Below are 23,101 nucleotides of genomic sequence, written 5' to 3' on the forward strand. Positions count from 1 at the left end.
TTCCCCTTCCTGCCGTTTTTTGGATGTTACCACCTGCCATTTATGTTCGTCATACAGTCATGTCCCGCATTAACCAAATTGGTACATGTGAAACTAGCGAAACGGCCGCGAGCGCACCATGAGCATGGAATGTAAATCATGCCGTGCATGACATGATGCATGCCATGATTTTCTTGTTACCACCCTGTCACTTATGTCCGTCGCACAGAAATGTTTTATCATGCCAACTTTGGTATGTATCCATTCAATCAAACAGCCACGAGAACCCCGAGCCCATTTCATATAAATCATGCTGTACGTAACACGAGTGACGTGGTTTCCACGTTAGAACCCGTCACTTATGTTTGTCATACACTCTTGTCATGCCATACCAATTTTGGCATACATCAAGTTAACGAACCGGCCACAAGAGCACCAAGATCGTGGCATGTAAATCATGTCGTTCATAACATTCATATCATGGTTTTCATGTTACGATCTGTCATTTACGTGCATCATACCGCCAAGTTATGCCATACCAATTTTGGTATACATCCCATTAACGAAATTGTCAGGAGAGCACAAAGTCGTAGGCGGATAGATAGATAGATAGATAGATAGATAGATAGATAGATAGATAGATAGATAGATAGATAGATAGATAGATAGATAGATAGATAGATAGATAGATAGATAGATAGATAGATAGATAGATAGATAGATAGATAGATAGATAGATAGATAGATAGATAGATAGATAGATTAGATTAGATAGATAGATAGATAGATAGATAGATAGATAGAGTAGATAGAGATAGATAGATAGATAGATAGATAGATAGATAGATAGATAGATAGATAGATAGATAGATAGATAGATAGATAGATACTCTCAAAGTGTCTAGGGTTTGCTAAGAAATGCTTCGCACCTAAGAGAAAGAGTGAGAAAGAAAATAAGATAGAAATAAACAGGGACAGAAAAATGCGGGAAGTTGGCACTAAGTCACACAAAGCTTGGCGCAGCGAAGATGCTCGATCCTCAAGCAAAACCTAGTAACAACATAGCAAAACCTAGCAAGAACCAGTTACAACAGGTCTTGAGGATCGACCAGCTTCGCTGTGCCAGGCTATGCGCGACTTGGTGGAATCTTCCCGCATTGTTTTTTAAATACACCGTAATCGCTAGGCCACCGCGGCGGCTAAATTATTGCATGACCTGTGCCATGTCATCGACGCCACGTCGCATGCAGAAGACGAAAAACTGTGTGGTGATGGCAAGGGAGCCCGTGTTGGCCGCTGCGTCTGCAGTGATCATGAACATTCCGGTCGTTACAGTCGTTATATGAAACGTACGTCTACTCCTCATAATAATAATAATAATAATAATAATAATAATAATAATAATAATAATAAATAATAATAATAATAATAATAATAATAATAAGAAGAAGAAGAAGAAGAAGAAGAAGAAGAAGAAGAAGAAGAATACACAGGTGGAGGATTCACGGCGTTCATGCGTGGGTAAACATACCTTTTATTTTCCCAACACGTTATGCCTTCCCATGAGGCTAGGGACCGCAGTCTGATATGCTCCTTACCTCAGTTACCGGGCCATAACTGCTTGAGGACTCGTTATCACGTATTCTGGAATGCTCCTTACTAAGGTTCCTTCACTGAGGTTTTTTTTTTCTGGTGCTACTTCAAACTAAGGTGGCGCTAGGGCATCCTTTATGTCACGTTACACGACTCCTCGCACTGAAAGGGCGCCAGTTTCAAAAACAAGAAGAAAGGCGTACTGCGTTTCCTTGGCTGAATACACGGTGCAAGAAAAAAAATTTCTTACACCGTGGCTGACAGCAATGTCGAAGGTTCCAAGAAATTCATGTTATGAGCATGCTATGTCGTGTGTCGTGACTTGTAGCTCTGTGCGACACGTTCAGCAAGAAACATGAGGCATCGCTTTAAATCTCTGGAACTCTACAGCGTTGAAGTATTTCGGACGAGACATCGCATCTCAAAGCAGTCTGTCGTGACCGTACTGGAAAAGCTGTCTCACGACAAAATTAATGATGAAATAGGACAGCCTATCCCACTTGTCTTAAGGCTCCTCATCACTATCCGATCATACGCCACAGGCACGAGGCAGTGCGTTGATGGAGACCTAACGAACGTGCCGCAGCTTTATATGGCGGCTAGGTCGCAGCCGTCCACGAGCAGGAACATCAAGGAAGTGACGCAAGCCCTCTGCGTGATCCTGTCCAGCGTGTGGTTCACGATGCCCATTTGGCTCTCACAGAGTTTCGCCAGCGTCACTAAATGGCCCATATCAGTAGGGGGTCAGTAACATAGGTGGCCGCTTCGCGGTGCGCCTTAAACTATTTTGCTCTTACATCACTATTCTGAGAGCCTGGTGCGTAACGATTGGCGCTAGTGCGCCCGCTCCTGACATCAATGTGATTCAGCTTTAAAAAACGCCAGGCCTGCGCGGAAAGCGCAGCACAGTCACAGCGAAAGCTGGAAGAGCAGCATTTCTAGAGCCAGTTATAAACTCTCCTGTGGCTACTAATACAGGTACATTAGCAACGTACCCACTACGCCACAAAGCGTAATTTTTGGGAAGTTGGGAAGCACCCAGCACGACATTATTCGTTGTTCTGCGGAGAAGCGAGGTACCATATGTAAGCGATTATGTGCAGTTTGTTGATGCGGCGGTTGATGACGATGAATAATCATGGTTGCGCCCTTTGTAATGGGTTGGAAGCTTTAAACGACCCACTAGTTACGTAATGTATATTGTGTGACGCCCGGTCGTTATTTAACTGTCCCACCACGCTTTATAACATACGTTAATCGGAGAAACGTAGAGCGAGAGAGAGAGAGAATTGACTTTATTGAGACCCTGAGGAAATGGATCATGGGAGCCTTGTGGGCTTCCTTGGCAACCAACAGAAGTGCACTTGCGAGGAACCCACTACGCTATATATCATTGTAATTTTTTAGAAGTAGGGCAGCAGGCACTGTGCCATTTTTCGTCATTCTACGGAGAGCGTTGGTACCTGCTAAACGCATGTAAGGCATTATGCGCACTTTGTTGATGCTGTGCGTGATGACGATGAAGAATTATGGCAGAGCTCTTTGTAAGGGGTTGGAAGCATTCAACAACCTACTCGTTGCGCAATTCGCATTGTGTGACGCCTGGTTACAGAATTCGCGTTGTGCGACGCTTGGTGCTTATTCTACTCTTTTACCACGCTATATTGCATATGCCAATGTGGTTCCTTCCCGACATGAAGCCTGTATAGGGCCTTTTTGCAAAGCAGTTTCAAGCACCGGCATGGCTCAGAGGTTGAATACTGGGCTCCCACGCAGAGGGCCCAGGTTCGAACCTCGTTCCATCCTGGAATTTTTTTCTTATTTAGTTTTTTTTCTTATTTCGAGCGATACTGGTTACGGACACCGGCGGCGACGGCGGCGGCGGCGGCGGCGGCGGCGGCAGCGGCGGCGGCGGCGGCGGCGGACAACTACGGCACCAAAAACGGCCAGTGAAATGATCTCATAACAGCTTTCGCTGTAAAAGAAAGATTACTGCTCCTTCGGAGCAGTAACATGAATTTTAAAGCATCACATGAACAACTATTTGAAAACAATTCATACAAAAGCGGGATTCGAATCAAGGCCTCACACTACTACCGAATCACGAACTCCGCGGTAGCCCGCTGCGCTGCCAAAGCCTAACGGTGAGATAGTTGAACCACCGCACGTGTTAACAAGTCGTGTTGCTGAGCTAGTTGGTTCATTGCTTCAGGAAAATAGGTATGGCGCGAATTGAACGGAGAGAGAGTAAAGACACGAACCGCCCTACGCGGGCATCTGTGCATGTCAGTTCATGTCTTGACATTTGTACGACACACTTTTGTACGACGCGCAGAAGACGCATGCACCAGCGGTGAGTCGTGTTTCTTCCTCTGGCCTTTTATGTGCGTTTGGCTGGAAACTCTCTTCACGATTTACCTTTGTCCCCGTCCTTTCAGCGCCACACCTGTTTTCCTCAAGTATGATAGCTGTTGTCCCGTCGTGGCCCCGTCACTACAGTGCAGCTGTTGAAGTTATGGGTCCCGTGATTCTAGTCACCGCCCAACAGTGCGGGCGCCACTTGCTGCACTGATTGCACGCAAGATCATCACTGGGGAAGATAACACAGAAGTGTAAATAAACAGAAAGGTCATGTTCTCAAAAACCTCTGTCGGAAGAAAGATAGTCACCAATTTTGCCAGACCATGCTCTTTTTGCCTGCTGCCAACAGGCGAAAATCATCTAAACAGAAAAGCCTTTGCACCTGTCGTGCAAAATAGCAGTGTATACGTTATTATTTATCGGTATGCGTAAATTATTCTTAATTCTTGTTTTAAAGCGAATGTTTAGTTAATATCTCACAGCTACCCTCGATTCCAGACTTGTCAAACACGCACACTACCTTACTGAGGTGGTCCTTTGGAAAGACAGGTTGAAGGAAGCATTTAGAATACGCTGGCTCATTCAAGAAGCTCCTTAACCCTTTCAGCCCTGGATTTTTTATTTTGGTCGGAGACATTTTTGGGCGTGTTTTCTTAATAGTTAGGACCTTAGAAGACCAAAAACGGAAAATTGAGCCAGTGGTGCAAGTATTTATGGATTAATTAGCATGCAATCAAATTAGGTCATCAGGGCTCCGTGGTTGTGATTTTAGGAAAAAGGCTTCTTTGTTTCTGCTGCTCACTAGAGTACACAAAATGTGAACCACGTGTCATTTTTCAGTGTGATACTCCTTGAAACAGCTTCTGTACGACGTCCCGAAAACGGCGCTTAGCCGCCTCACCTGACCCGCCTCGGCGTCACCCATGACTTCGGTCAAGCTTCTTCTTCTTTGTGGCTCCTAGCTCCGCAAATATATAGCAACTTTGGTGTCAATCACAGTGGGAATTATTGAAGAACTATTTCCCCAAGAATGACCAGTTTTGGTTTTATTGCAGAGGTGCTAGGGGAACTTTTGTGCGGTGTCGTCAATCGACGACGCCAGGGCCGAAAGGGTTAAGTTAAGGAGGCATGAAGGGCTCCTCACGAAAGGTAAGAAAATAGACAGAGATCAGGAGCGCTTCAGAATACGGGTATGATACGGGATGATGGATGTCAGACGGTGCCTTGCGGCTGACAAGAAGTGGAGTTTGGTAAGCTCCGCAAGTAGCCTGTGGTGTATTAGTGCGTAGTTGCAGGAAGAACGCTGTGAAACGATAGTGATCTGCTAGTTTTGTATTAGAACTGCATATTAGGAAACGCAGGCATGGGTAGACTAGATTAAAAGCTGTAATGAACATGCCTATTTGAAGGTCATTTGGAAAGTGTTTTGTCTCTCCTTGAACCTTTTTATAGCATGGCGATAAATAGAGTCAACTGGACGAGTTAGGATAAATGAGAGATCATTGGTAGAAGCCTTCGTTTGGCAGTATAGACAGGATATAGGCTATGAAAATAGCAAGGCAGGTTGCCAAGTCATAAAAAGTACCGAAGGATGCACCTCTATGGGCTCTGCAGTGGTTTGTGACTTATTTTCTGAACTCAGAAATAAAAAAAAAGACATGTTAGTTATGGAACATGACCGTTTATTTTACCATATTGGCCACTATTGCCTATTCGCATATTGACTGGTGCATGAAGTTGCCCTATCAGTTGAATTACTCATTCATGAATAATGGAATGCAGGTAGTGGAAGGTACAAAAGCACCTGTACCCCGGAGGGCACAACTGCAGGACTTTTGTCGCAGCCTTATAATTGTTGTCGCTTGCTGCAATCGCACACTTACGCATTGCAGCTGAGGCCACCTGCAAACATTCGCAGCAGGAGCACTGGCTGGATATTATCCCATATATTATCCCATACGTAATATTACCCTATATTATCCCATACGTAATCGCGAAAACCGCATGCATTGTGAAAGCGTGGATGCCACTGATTACGATAATCTCGCCACTAGATAATGAAGTGTAGCTTTCTCAACAATAGACGCGCATTCAAGAGTCGGGCTGGCGTAATCGTCGCAGCTCATCCACCTCAGTGTCCACCTGCAGATAGCTAAATATATCTCAGATAGCTCAGATAGCTATCTCAGATAACTAAATAGTAAAACACGAATACAGGGGTACACCTGTATTCAACTGACCTTCAACTTCTTCACAAGTATTAACAGACCAGATCCTTCAAGCTTATGCCCTGTAATCAGATGGCATTTCACAGAACAGAATACAGATTACTTTGCCACCGTCGTACAAGCACAATGTAACGATCCGTGCATTACACAGAACGCTGAACTCTTTTCTCTTCCTGTTATTTCCTTCGACTCTTGCGCTGCGTCGTCGCGTATCTGTGCGAAAAGTTAATGCTCCTTTATTCTTTTCATTCGTATCACGAAGGAGGCATTGGTTGTAGAGGAAGCTGCGCAAGAAAAAACAAACCGCAATGGAAGCCTATTGTACTCTTTAAGCGCAACTGCAGGAGACGATCCCGCTACTGAGTGCCACCTTTGTCGCAAATTTTTGCACTTTTGCGAGCCGGCTTTGATCAAACGATGGGCACAACACAGCGGCTTCTGAAGGCCTTCATCGCCCTCCTCCTTCATTGCGCAGGTGAGGGTTCACTATTTTGAGGTCGTGGCAACATTTTAGCCCTCGTGATTTCCGAACTTCACGAACACTTCGCGAACTTGAGAATCGAGTTGTGCCACCAGGTGTCTCAAAAGATGTGATTCAGCCTTGTTAGTAAACGAGGGCCGGAATATGGAATTTGCGACTGAACAAACTTGGGCGTCGTTAAACAAAGTGTCGTCAGTGCAGCGAACGAAACGCAAGAGTTAGTCTTTACATTTCCTTGCTGAACGCTAGTCGGCTATCCACTTCAGTCTGTGCGTCGGTTAATCTTCCGAAACAATTTACAAGTTGAATTTCCAGGAAAGCATATGACGTTTCTTGCGTGGTGTACAAGTTCTCTACTTCGCGTTCAAGTGCTTCTCTCCTGCCTTTGCCAGTTGTTCTCGCGGTCGTTTTTTGAACAAATGCTTTGTACTGTGCTTCAAGAATGCTTAGGAAAGAAAGGCAGCCGACATCGTTATACATAACTGCTGGGACAAACTAGTTAGTATTACCATTATTAGTTCGGCGCCGCGACTACGCAACGACTCTGATGCTTTGCTGCTCAGACAGTAAGTGTCGAGTTTCATTTACCAATGCAATAGCGTCACAACCGTGGAACAATGAGAGTAAGAGACAATAGAAAGGGGAGCGGGAGACGTGTTAACTAGAACGAAGCACTTTTTTGCCAAAGCGAGCGGCAAACTTTAACAATACACGCTGGCGCAAGCAAAATACTTTCGCAGCACAGGACGTACCACAACTTCAGCTTTAACTTTCTAGCACCTATCCTAAATTAAGTGTCTTTCTTAAAGGGGTAACTGCATTAATGAATAAGCCTTGTACACCACAAAAGAGCGATTATTTGTGTTACTCGGAATGTTTTGAAAACTTGTGAGAGGCGTGCAAAAAAGGACGAATTAAAGTATGCTGCCCTACAGTACATCGTTTGTTCACTTCTGTTGTCGAATTATGGAGGGCGACAAAACACCAAACGATAACTAATATCCTGAATTGGGTAAGTTTGGCATTATAAGAGGCGCACCATTGTCAACTTAATGTCTGGTGCTAAGCCCCCCTTATTACCTCAGTGAAAACATCCTAGGTACCTTACTTCCCTTGCGACTAGCGTGAAGAAAGTTTCATCATACCTTTGCGACAAAACCGGCATCAGGGCGAGTTTTGTAATGAAACTCTAGAAAAGCAATCTACTGTATATGCAATTAAATTCTCATCATTCTTGCATAGTCTTCATAGAAGGCTAAGTATCAATGTTGCTGCAATAACAAAGAGACAGTGATGTGAAAATTCCGGCACCAGAATGTTTCGGACATTTGCAGATGTGTGTTGACGTAGTATGCAGTTCGAGCATACTGCCATTCTAAATAACGAATTTTGCTTAATATTAAAGTCAAATTCATTTTCTGGTTAAACTTGAGCTCTTTTGCAGAACGTTTGCGCACGCAGTTGGTCCGAAAATATTATCCTGTGTTTCGACATGCGCGTTTAAGTTCAGGAACTTCTGGCAACTTATCAGCCGAACAAAACCTTCTCAATACTAGACGTTTCAAGAACGTTTAGTTTAGGAGGTAAAGACCTAAGTTATATTTTATTTGTTTGACTTTGCCTCAGTGCAGTATTGCTTTCATAAAGAGAGAGAGAAAGGTTAAGGGAAAGGCAGGGAGGTTAACCAGAAGAAATTATTTCAGTTTGCTACCCTGCACTGGGGAAGGGGGATGGAAAGGTAAAGAAGGGAAAAAAAGAATAAAAGGAACACAATGGTAGTTACCAGATCAAATGCAATTATGCGGACCGCTTTTAAGCACAAGAAAAAAGACTGACAGAGTTCCTTGCTCATTCGCCTAAGACGACTCGACGGCGAAAGCCATCTTCAAGTTTCTTGTCAGTCGTATAATGCTCCCCCGCCCCCTTACAAAAGTTTTCTGCGCCTGACATGGTTTTGCACTGCCCCCAGGATCGGAGGCATTGCTTCTGCACCTCACCTGATTTTTCCCTGCCTCCGTGATGCTAAGTTGCCCTGGCTCCGTGACACCAAGCGACAATGTCATGTGGCGAAGTCATCATGTTACGACACGCTATGTGACGTCATGATGACGTCACAATTTTTCCGATCTGTCATGTCATAATGACGTCATCACGTGATGATTTATGCACCACTCGTGTTGACGCCGATGACGTGGGACGCCGATGGTCAGTTTTCGCGTTTGGTGAGACATCTGAGACTTTCGCGTTAAATGCACGAGCGCTTTCTAATTGACCGATGGTCATGACAACTAATTCAACCCACCATCATAGCTCCAGATCAACAACGCAGCTCTAATTTATCTGAGCCGTGGAGCACAGTGGTTCATATAAATAGTTTAGGACATGAAAATAATGTATGTAAGCAAATCACGCATAATGCAAAAGATGCACACAGTTTATTGTGTGTATGGTACTCCCCACTGGATTCAAAGCACATCACATTTTTCCTTGAAATAACAGCGATTTATTTTAAAAAATTTCTCTCGTTTCAGTATCGCTCACAAACGTTCGGCTCATCGAATCAAGGAGGAATGGCATCGTGTACTATGCTCGGGGATGGAATGGTGCGAACCCATTCAGCTATGGCGCTGGACCTGGAGGTAGCATATCGCTTTCGCCTAGCGCTACCGCCCCCTTGGCGGCAGCCTACGCTGACGATCTTGAAAAGCTGAGCGTCAGCACGCTTCCTGGTAAACAGAATGCCGGACTTGTAACAGATTCCAAAGGTGCAGTCGGGAATAGGGGCGCTGGCAGGCTTGATGACATCAGCGGACCATCTGTAGGCGTCTTGTCTTTGATCAACAAACCCGGTGACTTGCCCAGGAAGACATTTAATTTAGGAGTAGGAAGTACACCTAAGGAAGAGAGCACGCTCCCCAAGAGTAAAGGCGGGAATGCGTCCTCTGTCTCAAGTATCACATCTTCTGGATCTGTCAAAGGCAGCTCAGAATCCCCCAGTGGAGTAGGAACAGCAAATTTTCTCGAGAAGACTCCTGGAACCAGTCTCAGTTCCCATCGCGTCAAAGCACTTACGAGTGATACCGGCTCAGACGAGGCACTCGTCTCCTCGAGAACTCCTACGCTGATTAGCAAGACAACGCCCTCTGGAGACGTGAAAAGTCCTCACAAGGCCACTGTAAATTTACATCGTGAGGCAACAGTTAACGGTGACCTAGCAGCCCCTCAAGTAGGCTCTATCACAACAGGTAGCCCGGGATATTTGGGAGCTTCTGATAGTTCAGGCCCCGCCGGAACTGTAGGTACACTCAACGGGCATGATGGTTTTAATCGTGGACCTGCAATCGAAGGAGCCATTCCTACTAATAGCATGAACAGGCCACCAGGATTGCCCAGCAGGCACGATACATCCATCCACGGAAACAAATCATCTGTCTCTGTCGTTGGTAATACAGTATCAACGAGTGCAGGAAAGGCTGAAATTTCATCTCCGGTGCCAGGACATACAGCGGCAGCAACACTACCTTTAGATGGAGGTGCACTTAGCTTAAGCAAAGCGGAACCTTCCGAAAGTTTATTTGTTGACAAGACGAAAACACTGACGCATAAAAATGATCACAATGGCTTAGTCCCCACTGGAAACACAAAAAATGGCTTGTCACTTGTAATTTCAGAATCACCTGCAGGTCTAGGTCCTTTAATCTCTCCTATTCCCGGAAAGTTTCCGGATATGGTTAATAAAAGCGGTGTAGTCGGCACGGTGGCCCGCGGACAAACTTATTCGAAACACGCATCTGAATCACCGGAAAATGTACACGTAGGTAACTCCGGAATACATTTAGGAAAAACGAGTTCTCATACCATCAGTGACCATGGGAAAAAACTACAAAACATTATCACTGGCATGACAGCGTCAACATCTAGTGCTGTAGGTCTCAGTTCAGTCGGTTTGGTTAAAAATGAACAGGGAAAACATGGAATCTTGGAGACGCCACTGGAGAAAACAAGTGGTATCTCTAATGGTAGAGCAAGCGAAGGCCCTCATGACTCTAGCGGGAGTATCTCCATTCATAAAAGTAATCCTCCGGACATTATCATACACCCAGTAATCCCGCCGAGTAAAGGTTCCAGAATCAGCTATCCTTCTGCATTTCTAGGCAAAAAAGCCACTCTTGCAATCGCTAAAGCTGGAGGTACCATTCCAGAAAAACCGAGCTTGGCCAGAAAACCTGTATCAGCAAGCGTTTCAAGTGAGATCATGGGGCAGAAGTCTGAGTATAAAAGCGAGCGTGGCTCTTTCGGCTATGGCAATCGTCCAAGTGGCTTGAATGCTCACGCCTCACTACCACCGTTAGTATTAAGCGGTTCGGCAAATTTGCGTAGGCCTGGAACGTTCCAGTTCAGTGGATCTCGAAGTGTGCTTCACCAGCTGTCCAGCACGCACGAAGCGGCTAAAGCCGCAGAAGGTTTGGCTGATGCCACCACAAAACAGCACATTAGAAATAATCGGGCTTATGGTTCGTTCATGGATACAAGCCTTCCGTCCGGCTTTTCAATCAGCAGCACAGGGTTACCTACGGGATCGGGTTCCCATATTTTCCACTCTGCCAAACCCTTAGGCTACACCAGGTTTGGAAACATTGAAGTTGCAAGTACTAATGTGGAGCCTCCCCACTCAAGGGAATTCCGTGGACACGCAGGAGCTTTCCAGGACAGTAGTTCAAGAACACCGGTGCATAACACCCGGCAGTACACCTCTCTCGCTGTCGGAATACAACCTCCTGGTCTTGCCCGTGGGATATCAGAATCATCTTCATCTATGAAGGCCTATCATCCTTTCGTGCACGTTCAAACTTCCCCAAGTACCGGAAACGTTGAAACTGTAGGTAGGCTGACAAACGTGCCCGGCTTAAGCCATCCACCTAGACTTTCCGAAAAGACCGGAGCGTATGGCTCCTTCGTCTATACAAGTCTACCGTCCGGCTTCTCTATTAGCAGCACAGGAATACCTACAGGACCTGGATCAAAGATATTCCACGCTTCCACACACATAGGAGGTACTCCCACATCTGGAATAACTGCTGCTGCTGCAATTAGTAGCACAGGTGCACCTACAGGAGCAGCGTCCAATGTAGTCCGCACTGCCGAACGCTTCGGAGGTTCTGCCACAGTTGGAGTCAATAGAGCTACAGGTACTTCTGGGCAACCTTCTTTCCCACAACAAGCCGGTGTACATACAATAGGTTTTCCTTCCAGTAGCACAACAGCACAGTTAGAAACTAGCGGTCAGTACGGAGCTCACACCCTCGGAACGCAAATTCCTGGTTATGGCAGTGGCATAATACAGACATCTGCGGCCTCAAAGGTCCCTCATCCTTCTTCAAGCATTCAAAGCTTTTCTTCTGTAAACACTGGAGCTCTAGGTCCGCTGACAATGGTACCGAGTTTGATCAGTGTACCTCAATATGCCCGCAGAAAAGAATCGGTTGAATCGTTCATCTCGAAAACTCCAATATCTGGCTTTACAATTAGCAGCACAGGACCGCCTGTAAGAACAGGTTTCAATATATATCGTCCACACGAACGCTTAGGAGGTTCTTTGGGACCTGGTATTTTTGCAGCATCCGTTGCTCCTTCGAGACCTCCCCGCCCCCGTGAAGCGAGTGGTGTACGAGCTCTTACTGCTAGTAGCGCCAGAACCAACTTTGAAAATCGTGGTCCGTACTTGCCTCCCACCGAAGGCCGACAAACGCCTGGCCTGGCCGGTGGCATATCAAGATCATCTCCACCCTTAAAGACCTCAGATCCTTTTGGGCGCATGCAAGCTACCCGGAATTCGGAAAACGCTGCATTTTCACGCCTTCTATCAAATGTACCAGACTTAAGTAATCAACCTCAATCTTCACAAAGTAACGGAGTATACGACTCCTTGATTTACAACAGTCCGCAACCCGGCTTTTCAATCAGCAACTCACGTACACATGTAGGAATGCGTTCTCGCAATTTCCGCTCAACCAAACACTTGCAAGGTTCCGTTGCACCTGGAATTATTGAAGGCAGTGGTACTTTTGGGTGGCCTCTGCATAGAGGTGAAGTGCGCCAACATTTAGGAGACATTTCTACTGGTAACACACGACAGTCGGAAGGCGCACGTCAGTTCCAATCTCAGTGGCTTGGGAAACAACCATATGTCTTTACTGCTGGCATATCCCATCCTCCTGTCAATTTTAATGGCTACTCTAACTCAAGAAACGCTAGAGCGGTAAGCCCGTTTACCGGAGTGAACGGCCCAAGTGAAGCTTCTCAACCCACCGAAAGTTCTGCCGGCGGCCGGCCTTCAAGCAGTCCAGCTGGATACAACATTTTACCTGGAAGGGCAGTACTTACTAACTTCGGCTTCATGAGATCAGCCAACGACGCGGGGCACCCTGTATTCAAAACTCCGGGTGACATGAAAAATTTTGTCAGCTCCGAATTCCCCGGAGCCACAGGCATGTTGGAAGTGCAGCCCACCTTAGCTGGAACAGGCAAACCTGATAGGCACTTCCGTACTATTAGCGATAGAAGAAACCTCAACGTATCCAATTCGGAAGTCGTGCAATGGATGGCTCCCGTTACTCCGGAGTTTATAACTCTCGCTTTCCCGTCGGCACTCCAACGCTACCGATTGTGACTGTCCCCAAAATAACAGATCTTTCTAAATCTATAGGCGGCCCTGGCGGTGCGCCGTTCACCATAACTGGAGTGGCGAACGAACGGCCAACAAATCCTAGCTATGTATCGGCATTCAACGGTGGCTTCAATGTTGATAGTAGGAAAACAGAACCGGAAGTCAATTCTGCTTACAAGTATTTCCCGAGAACAATTATTTCTAGTTCTGAGACTCGTAAAACTGATTCGGACGAACCTGAAAAACGCATAGGTTTTACAAATTTTGAGATTGGCAGACGCCCGCTTAAATGGCTCAGTAGACAGAGAGGTGCACCTGTACACAAAGGTTTTACAGCCAATGGCTGGGAAACACCATCCATAGATAGCAGTGGTAATGAGGCTTCAACCACCAGAACTTCAGCAACTGCCAATGGCGTTGGTGACTCAACCTACAAACCTGACTATACAAGCGCTTCCGAAATAGTCGGAACTAGACGCCGCTTCTTGAATATGCCCAGGTTTCAACAGCCAACTAAACCCTCAGGGCGCTTCCTTGCTGCTGGAGGGGTAGCATACCCTGGAAATACCGGCGGCTACAGCCTCCATGTACCTGAAACGCTTCCATCTTCCCTTAACAATGGCTATACAGGACCGGCTCGTAATGTCGGTTCCAGGACCTACAATCCTATTAGAAACTTTAGGGACATTGCTGGGGACGAAGTTAATAGAGCTATAAACGACCTCAGACGGCAGTCCGCACCGGCTAAAACACCTGAGTTCGAAAGAGGATACCTTAGTGTTTCCAGAATGCAACCTAAATTTACTAACGAATACGAATTCATCCCTTACAATAGACCCTCCAGAAACATCATACCCTCCGCCAATTCACCCAGTGATAGGGCCTCTACTATATTCGATGCTGCGAATCGTTTAAATGATAGCCCTGGCCCTCAGAATATGGAAGCTGGTGGCGGGTGGAAAGCTGGTTTGACCAATGATCCGATATCCTCAAGAGCTTTCACTGTAGGAGGCACAAGCGATATTCTTCCGGGAACTGGCTCATACAGTTCACCTACCGTTGGGAGGAGACAGTCTGTACTTATTGGGGGTAGCGATGGCTCTCCTAACGCAGAGACCACCATGAATGCCATCCTGGACGGACGCTTAAGAGGTTCGATGTCCAGCTACCCTAGCAAGTACCAATCTTCAGAGGGTACCTGGGTCCCCTATTTCCGTAAAGATAACTCAGGTAGCCGCTCTACTGATATCGGCGGCTTTGTTGGAGGCCGTGACGGCGGCCGTGGAAATACCGACGACACCCGTTTTCTTGTCACCACCGGGTACAGGGCTTTACCCACTGGTGCTGGAGCAAATGCTGGCTACACCACCAACACTCCACTCTATCGTTCCGATGGCTCCTATGGTTACATCAGTCAAAGTAACAGCCCTAGTCATTCTAGTGGTTATTCAGGTACCATCGATAACAGTGGTAACAAAGGTTACCAGCCCTTCTTGCTACCTCGTTCAGCTAGCGTCCCACCTGTCTCCAGCCAAGAGAACAGAGCATTGAATCCAAGAGGTGCATGGCAAGGCATGAGGTAAGGTTTTGTAGAAGGCTCCAACACTTATGCTTGTGTGTTATTTGGGCTAAGCCCAAACAAAAGTGAGGGTAACATACAAACTCATAACTTTTTTTATTAAATGTGTTTAAGGAGAGGTTGGCGCCTATACATGGCTCCGGCTACTCCTCTTCCCTTGCTTATTAATTTGCGTCACGAACTTATAAATAAAAGTAGACTATTGTAAAACTCACTCACGCTTATTGGTCGGTGTAAATATTTCCTTTAACAGGGTTTCTTATTGACCTTAAAGAAAATATGCAAAATTTGCATGTTGCATGCAACAAAGCTGTATTTGTTAAACGTCGAACAGGCGGATCATACTTACGCAGGAAATCAAAACTCATACTTGAGTATTCAGTGCAACACTGTTGAAGAACTGCTTAATTACTTCATTGCTCATCATAGAATTAACTAATATAAAAACGCGAGATCGTATAAAGCAATATATAACGAACAAATATAAAAGCTAACATCACTTTTAAGATAAACGCTGTAAAAGAAAAACTACATTAGAGTCATTGTTACTTCGACATATAATTTAATAACCAACACAGAAGCTTCTAAGAACACCACAGCGTTTATTGCGACAGTGTCACACCTGTCAATGTTAAGAAAAAGCAAATGCGTGTAAATATCATACCTTATTTAGAACAAACCATTTTGCTAGTTCTTGGGCCAACCATTGGTGAATCTTACGCTTCTCCACCGAACTACACTTCAGTTAGCTTCGCTGGTATTAAAAGACGCCATAGGATGGCCAACTCTTGTGTTAGAAAATAACGGTTGCCGATTTGGTTTTATTTAACACCATTTATCAACGTGTCTCGCAATGCTTGAAGGTTCTGGTTCATTCACTAAGCCATCGCGGAGAGCGTTTGCCATTGCTTAGTGTCTTTAGAGATCCCCGCCAACAAGTCGAATAACGTAGTTTCAGGCGAGACGCTTATTAACAGCGCAGCGGTTTGATACCCCTGTCGCATGGCCACCACCTAACTCCGTCAAACTCCATAAACGTAAAACACCATTAGGTAGTACGACGGAGATGCTTTGGCCATGTCACGCGGCAATTTTACGAGGTTTGGACAGAAGCCGCAAGAGGTCCATTAGGCGCTGTTGCGCCTACTACTGCATGCAGAATTTCGCGTCTAATCACGCTGAAAACATTCTCAATCGTACGTGCGATTGTAAAAACTACAAGTTATTCAAATCGAAATTAAAAAAATTGTTTCGGTTTTTATCACACAAACGTGTACCTGCAAGCACGTTGGCATTAATGTTGACAGTAGTACTGGCAACATTGTACGTTTGTTTTGGTACGCATTTTGTCTACGTGCGCTGATTGTCAAACACACTGCAAGTTGGCATCGATTTCTTTCAAGTTGCGCTAGCACATACATCACGTTGTCCTTCCCAATATCCGATAAGCATATGTCTCACGTTCAATCCACGGAGCCCTTGCTTCGGATGGGTCCCACAACCGCTCACATGTGCTGCCAGCCAGACCGCCGGGGTCGACGAAGGAAGAAGCCGCGTCACTCTCTTCTATGACTTTTGTAACTGTTGAAGTAGAATAAAGAGCGCCGCAATAAGAACGGAACGAGATGCACAGACGTAAACACGATGGTACGCACGGACACGGATACACTTATTGAAAGTGGCGGCACAACGGCTTTTCGCGAGGCATGGTGCGGAGAGTATGTGCACTTATACGCTTATACGCTTATATTTTTTCCTTAAGCGCACGTTCTGAATTGATTATTCAGCCAAATAACTTTAATATTGATTAAATGCATTATTGTGTTGAATGCGGTTGTTTTGCATTTACAGTTTTTTCCGTAACCACAGATTACTAGGGACGAGAGTACTCCGTTCCGCCGCTAATGGAGATCGCCGAAGTCCCTTTGCGAAACGCTCCATTTAACTTCCTTGGCGTAAGGGAGACTGTGTGACACGGACCGCATCTCCGTTGACGTAAAGGCGAGGGAGTTAAACGGAGTTCGCGGGTGCCCGTGTGACAGGGGTATAAGCTGTCGGTGCTTAACATCGTGGTTTAGCGCTAAAAAAGACAGACACATGTGAGAGACAGGACAGGTGCTACTAACAACTGGTTTATTGCAAGGGTTGCAATGGAATAAAAGCGCATTGGTGCGCAGACGTGACGAGCCCGTAACAAGGCGTCGCCTCTTATCAGGCTACAGGCACGTGGCATCAAAAAGCCTAATCTCGTTTCTATACAAGCAGATAGACGTGTCGCTAACACAGTTAGTACCTTTTTTCTTTATATGATACGCGTCCCAAAGTTCACGGGCTGATTTGTTCCAGCTTCTTCCTAGAATCCTAAGTACTCACCAATGTTAAGTACTGACCAACTCGCTCAACAAGTTCTAATTAAACTGTCGGTAACGTGTGCTCCTCCGTAAATAGCTATCATCATCATGAACCGGCACGTGCTCTCTTCATTAACCAGCACGCACTCTCTTCATTCTTTTTTACTGTGAAGCTGTTTAGCTATCGGTAACATTTGCTCCGTAGTGCAAAACTCCTCAGGTGGGTCAGTGCGACAGGAATTGGGCAAGCCCCACTACCGTGTACAGCAGGTGCGAATGTCAAACGACAACGAACATGTGAAAAAGAGACACAGAAAGAAAGAGATAGAAATTGAGAGAGAGAGAAACAGAGAAAGGGAGAGAAAGAAAGAATGAAATAGAAGGAAGCACATACAAAGAAAATACAGGAGATATAGAGAAAGAGAAAGAAAGAGAAAATAAAGAGGAACTAGGAAAGCAGCCCTGCTTGGCTATTCCTTCAGGTTTTGCACCAATATTGCGAAGCTGCCGTACTTTTTTGTTTGAATATAAGTGTGCTATCATTAATAAAAGCCGGTCGACAACTCGCCCATTCAAAATAAAAAATGAGAAAGTAATACTCGTAATACACTTGCATCTGAGAGAGTTGATGCTGCCGCTGACTTCCAGGACACATTACTAGGCTGCAAACAGCTCGTTTTATTGCGATAGCAATTATATGGACAGTCTCGGCTGATTTTTGCCGTCGCCGTCGCCGCCGTCATGCTGCGTATATGTATAAGTATGTATATATACATCAATATGCCAAAGAAAAATAAATAAGAAAAATACTTCCGAAGCGCGGAATCGAACCAGCGACCTCTGAATTCGCAGCGCGGTGCGCTAAGCACTACTCCACAAAGCGTACATCCTTCTGGCAGCTAACGGCGAGCGTTATATACACACCCTTTACCGTTTGCAGTCCTCCGAGACGGAGGCGCTTATAAGCGTTTCTTCATTACCAGCGAGATGGCGCTAGGAGCGCGCGGGCGCACTTAAAGGCGTCGGCCAGCTCTCTCGCTTCTTATATTTGCGCAGCGAGAACCTTGCCCTTCCGGTGTCTACTCGCGCGGGCGCTCGAACAAACTACCACAGTGTTCATTATTCTCAGCAGATCGAGCTACATGGTAGCTCTCACCGCGCGTCGCGTGCTTGTAGCTAAAAGCGTTACAGATGTCGTGCGCACGTAACGTACGTGTACTTTTCACGTTTGCGCATGAGACGTCCCTACGTACGTGAAATTAAAACTGTCTAGTAGCTGCCGGGTAGTGATGGACGCACGGTAGTCGCAGCGCGTCCATCACAGGCCGCTTTTCTTGCTATCGCATTCATTGCTTCGCCCTTGCGGCGAAACTGACTTTTTTGTTTTCCGAACTGTAAGGCGCTGCGTGTCTTTTTTCCATTCAATATGGTTGTTCCTTGCCAAGTTTTGTCACTGCTTAATTGTTACTTTCTGTCAACAAGCATTCATGACATGTGTGTTTGCCTTCAAACTTTAATTAAATTGTTTGATGTCCTTCTCTTTTTCTTACAGCTCATATCCTGTTTCTGCTACCAATTAGTGCTTGAATGTAAACAAACCTAGATATCATAAGCAAGTAAGACACTTTTCAGCACCTTCACCTACTCTTCTAGGATTGAAGTGTTTCGTTAAAAAATTTTCACGGGAACCTAAACTGCTCAAGTACAAGCCACAAAAGTATTGCTGTTTTGGCGCAAGGAAATAACGAGAGAAGGGGTCAAGGGGAGCCCTTCCCTCTTTATTTCCTTGCGCAAAAACAGCCATACTTTCGTGGCTTGTACTTGAACATGAACCGACTAGCCCACCAACGTGTACTTGTAGCCTAAATCGCTTAGGGACTCATCTTAATGCTATGCTTAAAATTGTACACATAGAATGCCCCTAACTTACGCGCTATACTTACTTTCACACACACACACACACACACACACACACACACACACACACACACACACACACACACACACACATATATATATATATATATATATATATATATATATATATATATATATGATTAAGTTCCATTGTCCAATACTTGAACATCACGCTTTACCAAAACCATAGACATTACTGAAATAGTAAGTATCGCTTTTTATCTTTGTTATCTTTGTTATCTGTGTGTGTGTGTGTGTGTGTGTGTGTGTGTGTGTGTGTGTGTGTGTGTGTGTGTGTGTGTGTGTGTGTGTGGTGTGGTGTGTGTGTGTGTGTGTGTGTGTGTGTGTGTGTGTGTGTGTGTGTGTGTGTGTGTGTGTGTGTGTGTGTGTGTGTGTGTGTGTGTGTGTGTGTGTGTGTGTGTGTGTGTGTGTGTGTGTGTGTGTGTGTGTGTGTGTGTGTGTGTGTGTGTGTGTGTGTGTGTGTGTGTGTGTGTGTGTGTGTGTTTGTGTGTGTGTGTGTGTGTGTGTGTGTGTGTGTGTGTGTGTGTGTGTGTGTGTAAAGAAGGAGACAGGGATGGAGGGAAGGTTATAATGTGTGTTTACGTATATAGCTTTTCCCGAACAAGTTATGTAACCACCTCGTCTGCGCGTTACGCCATTTTTAAACTGCAGTATTTCACAATTACAGAAACTAAATCGATGGTATACGCCCATTATAATCCGTATATTAGCAGTATTGTCAAAGTATAGTAAACACTCGGACATATCTGTGTAGAAGTAAGCCAAATCGAAGTAAGCAAAATAAAATTTATTGTACGCTTACATTCTACTGAGTGGTGCCGATTTTCTTTTTTTTTAAGGGAACCAAGAAGATTTTAAAAATTCCTAGACGGACAATTCACCAATCTACCTTGAAATTACACCAGAATACAACAAAGCCGGAATTCCCGCTGGAATATGTCACTCTTTTACACGCATTTAATGCCTATTGCTTTCGAGAATCATACATTTTTATAGAATTAAAGCATGCTTGATTTTCCATTTGCCACTTTATTTATATATATATATATATTGATGTCCACATGCTGCTGTGTTACAAAGCAAGATATTGCAGCAGTGAGTACGTTCGTAACCCGCAAGGATAGTACCATAAAAAATATGCATGAACATAATTAGGCAATTTGAGGTTACATGTATCATAGCAGACGTAAATTAAGACAAACTGTGTCTCTGCCAACCGGTAATGTAGTTATAGAATTTAACAGGGTTTTCACTATCAGGGAGACTGCTATACAACCTTGAAGCCTGAAAGCGAAATTTTCGCTTGTGACTTCAAAAACAGCGCTCTGCCAACCACACTGTATGTACATCCTTGTTCACTTGAGCTCAGAGTACAGGATATTTAAAAATCTGCGCGATCTATTTTGCGTCCCTTATTGTGCAATCACGCGCCTTCATTAGTGGATTCAATCGCAGTGTAAAAAACCAATGTGGCCAGTCTTGGCTCTGAAGCCGGTTGCGTTGGAGCTTGTATACATACGACGTACGCTAACGGCGTCTATGCTTAGACGTATGATTCGTTGCCGAGAAGTTATACGATCTCGATCGGTCGTCACCAAGTCCAAGACTTCATACGCCAAGACAGTACAGTGTTTCGAGTGCCGGGGCCTCCGAGCTGCTTGCGTACTCCATGGGAGCTGGCTGACGAACAAAAGAAAACGGGGAGAGCTAAAAACAACTCAAGAACGCGGAGACTCAGCGGCTAAGAGTCCCCGGCACTAAAGCTCTCTATTTACTAGTTCCGAACTCGCCGGTCTTCGAGCCGCACTAGAGAAAGAGAGAGATGCATCGAAAAGGAAGAGAGAGAAGCCAACCAGATGCACGTCATGTTTGAATCCTCACAGAAAGGGTCAAGGCATGAAAACTAAGGAAAGAAGAACACACCAAGAATTCGGCTCCATCCGAATGCGAATATTGCCACCGATGTGTGTAGAGATCGGCGTTTGATATTCAGGTACGTATTAAAGTATCCAAATGAAGCTAGGCATCGTACACTGAATATATGTGTTATCCACGGAGATACGGAACGTTTTGCTGATTGAGCTGAATGCTCTGCTGTAGTCCTTGCGAACGGTTTCAGATAATGTTGCGCTTAGCTAAAGCACAAGTCTATTTACAATTCGTTTACCCGTAAACCAAAGGTAACCAATATCGGAGTTGCCCTTGGCGGCTGCTTTGTGCCAAATTGGCTACCTTTCGACCCCGTCTGGCGACAAGAACTTCAGCTTGCCTCCCTGGCTAGACGTCAGACTCTGGAGTTTCGCTGACGCGTAGCGCCACCGGTCGGAGCAATATTGGGTAGTGAAAAGTCCGGCTCGCTTGCAAAGTTTGCTGTAGAACCAGGCGCAAGAGAGTGCGAAACAACGATTGAGCTTAATATTGCGTGTGTTTGTGCATTTAACACTCAGAAAGAGAGCTATGAATTTCTCTCCGCTAGTCGGACGCGCCACCGAACAGCCATGAAGTGCTTGCTGGATCATTCGCCAAAACGAGGGTGAAAACAGAAGCGGACGCTACAGCTCCGCGGGCTACGATGAAACGCCGCAATTGACGCTACTGTTGCGTTTATGAATTGCCACGGACGTGCAGAACTGAATAACAACGTTCAGTTTTACCGATTTGCATGGCTGTCCTACGAAGGAGAAAGACGAGAGCGCTGGATACGGGCTATTGCGAATGTGTTGGGTAAGCGAATTACCCGCGTTCTCCACAGCCGGTCGCATAAGAAAGTGTGATAATGTGGCTCTGCTGTTATTGTTTTGCGTAGCCCTGACAGAAAACCGTGGTAACTTCACTATGAAGCTCAGCATAGCCTCTTGCCGCGGTGCGCGCCGTGTAACACGGAGTGAGAAGCTAGATGTAGACTGAAGACGCGCGCGATAAATATCACGCGCACCGCGACCTCCCATAATCTGAACAGGTCGTCACCACACAGCATCGCGCACGTACGTCATGCAGGTAAACCGCAAAATGTTGGTCGTGACCACCTTCAGGTTTGTTTTGCCAGTGGCCTCCGTGATGGGCAGAGCTAATCTCGGAGGCCACGGTTTCGCATTTGGTTGTACCCCGCGAAAGTGGACACGCACGTATCCCCATTTGCAGCATGTACAAACGGAAAACAACCGTCAACAGAACATTCGAGGATGCGTAATAAAACAGTCCAACGCACAGGAAGCGAGAGATGAAGGGAGAATGCAACTGCAAACGCGAAAATCGTCGGGGCCATTCGTCCCTTACAAAGCGAGCTTTGTACGACTGATCGTAAGATGCATAGATAACTAAACTGACCATGTACGAACTTCATCGCTTTGACATTATGTATATACTCACATTTAACGCATTTAGGCGCTACTGAACGGACATCGGAGCGCTTGCCTCGAACTCCCTTCTACTTGCGAGCTACTGAGCGCCGACATGAGTGAAACATCTTTTGCGTTATATAGCCGCAGTTCGTTTTGATGAGCTTCCTATTTTTCTGAAGCGTGGATTGGCGGAAGAAGCTTTCCAGGTCCTTGATTTACAGGAAACCGTGCCTCTGCAACAACGAACGAGGGGGGTTCCATTGTGGTCTATGCACATTGGCTTGCGGACGGCTCTGTTTACACTACTCAGGGCCAGGGCAGTGATGATGGCGCTGGTGGTGGCGTTTTTCGCAGCACCGCTGGGCAGAGTGTAACGTCTCTAGCTTCTGACTACTTTTGAACTTCTATTATGGCGCATTTCGTAGCCAATTTTGTTATTACTTGCAGACAAAGTCAACTGTTTCTAAGCTTTTCTCTCATGTGAGCCTACGCGCACGCGTGTCCTGCCACCCGCCAGAACCAGAAGGGTACTGTGCATCGAGGCCCATCAACGCAACGCGCAGCGCGCCTGCAGGGACTGAGT

At 45.7% G+C, this 23,101-nt stretch overlaps 1 protein-coding gene across 2 annotated transcripts in view; it reads left to right on the forward strand.

The window, feature by feature from the left end:
• The first annotated feature begins 6,499 nt into the window (after positions 1-6,499).
• Positions 6,500-23,101, forward strand: part of LOC119396126 (uncharacterized) — a 280,780-nt gene continuing 264,178 nt past the window's right edge. Inside the window, exons 1-4 of one of the 2 annotated variants that reach the window (XM_037663218.2) lie at positions 6,500-6,636; positions 9,174-14,888; positions 18,792-18,855; positions 20,017-20,190. In XM_037663218.2, coding sequence (XP_037519146.1) covers positions 13,240-14,888; positions 18,792-18,819 — 1,677 coding nt within the window. In that variant the 5' untranslated portion in view covers positions 6,500-6,636; positions 9,174-13,239 and the 3' untranslated portion in view covers positions 18,820-18,855; positions 20,017-20,190. Of the gene's footprint in view, positions 6,637-9,173; positions 14,889-18,791; positions 18,856-20,016; positions 20,191-23,101 lie in introns of those variants that run through there. The other variant, XR_007416560.1, reaches the window with a different exon arrangement.

The sequence above is a fragment of the Rhipicephalus sanguineus genome, chromosome 6 (assembly GCF_013339695.2).
Source record: "Rhipicephalus sanguineus isolate Rsan-2018 chromosome 6, BIME_Rsan_1.4, whole genome shotgun sequence".
NCBI lineage: Eukaryota > Metazoa > Arthropoda > Arachnida > Ixodida > Ixodidae > Rhipicephalus > Rhipicephalus sanguineus.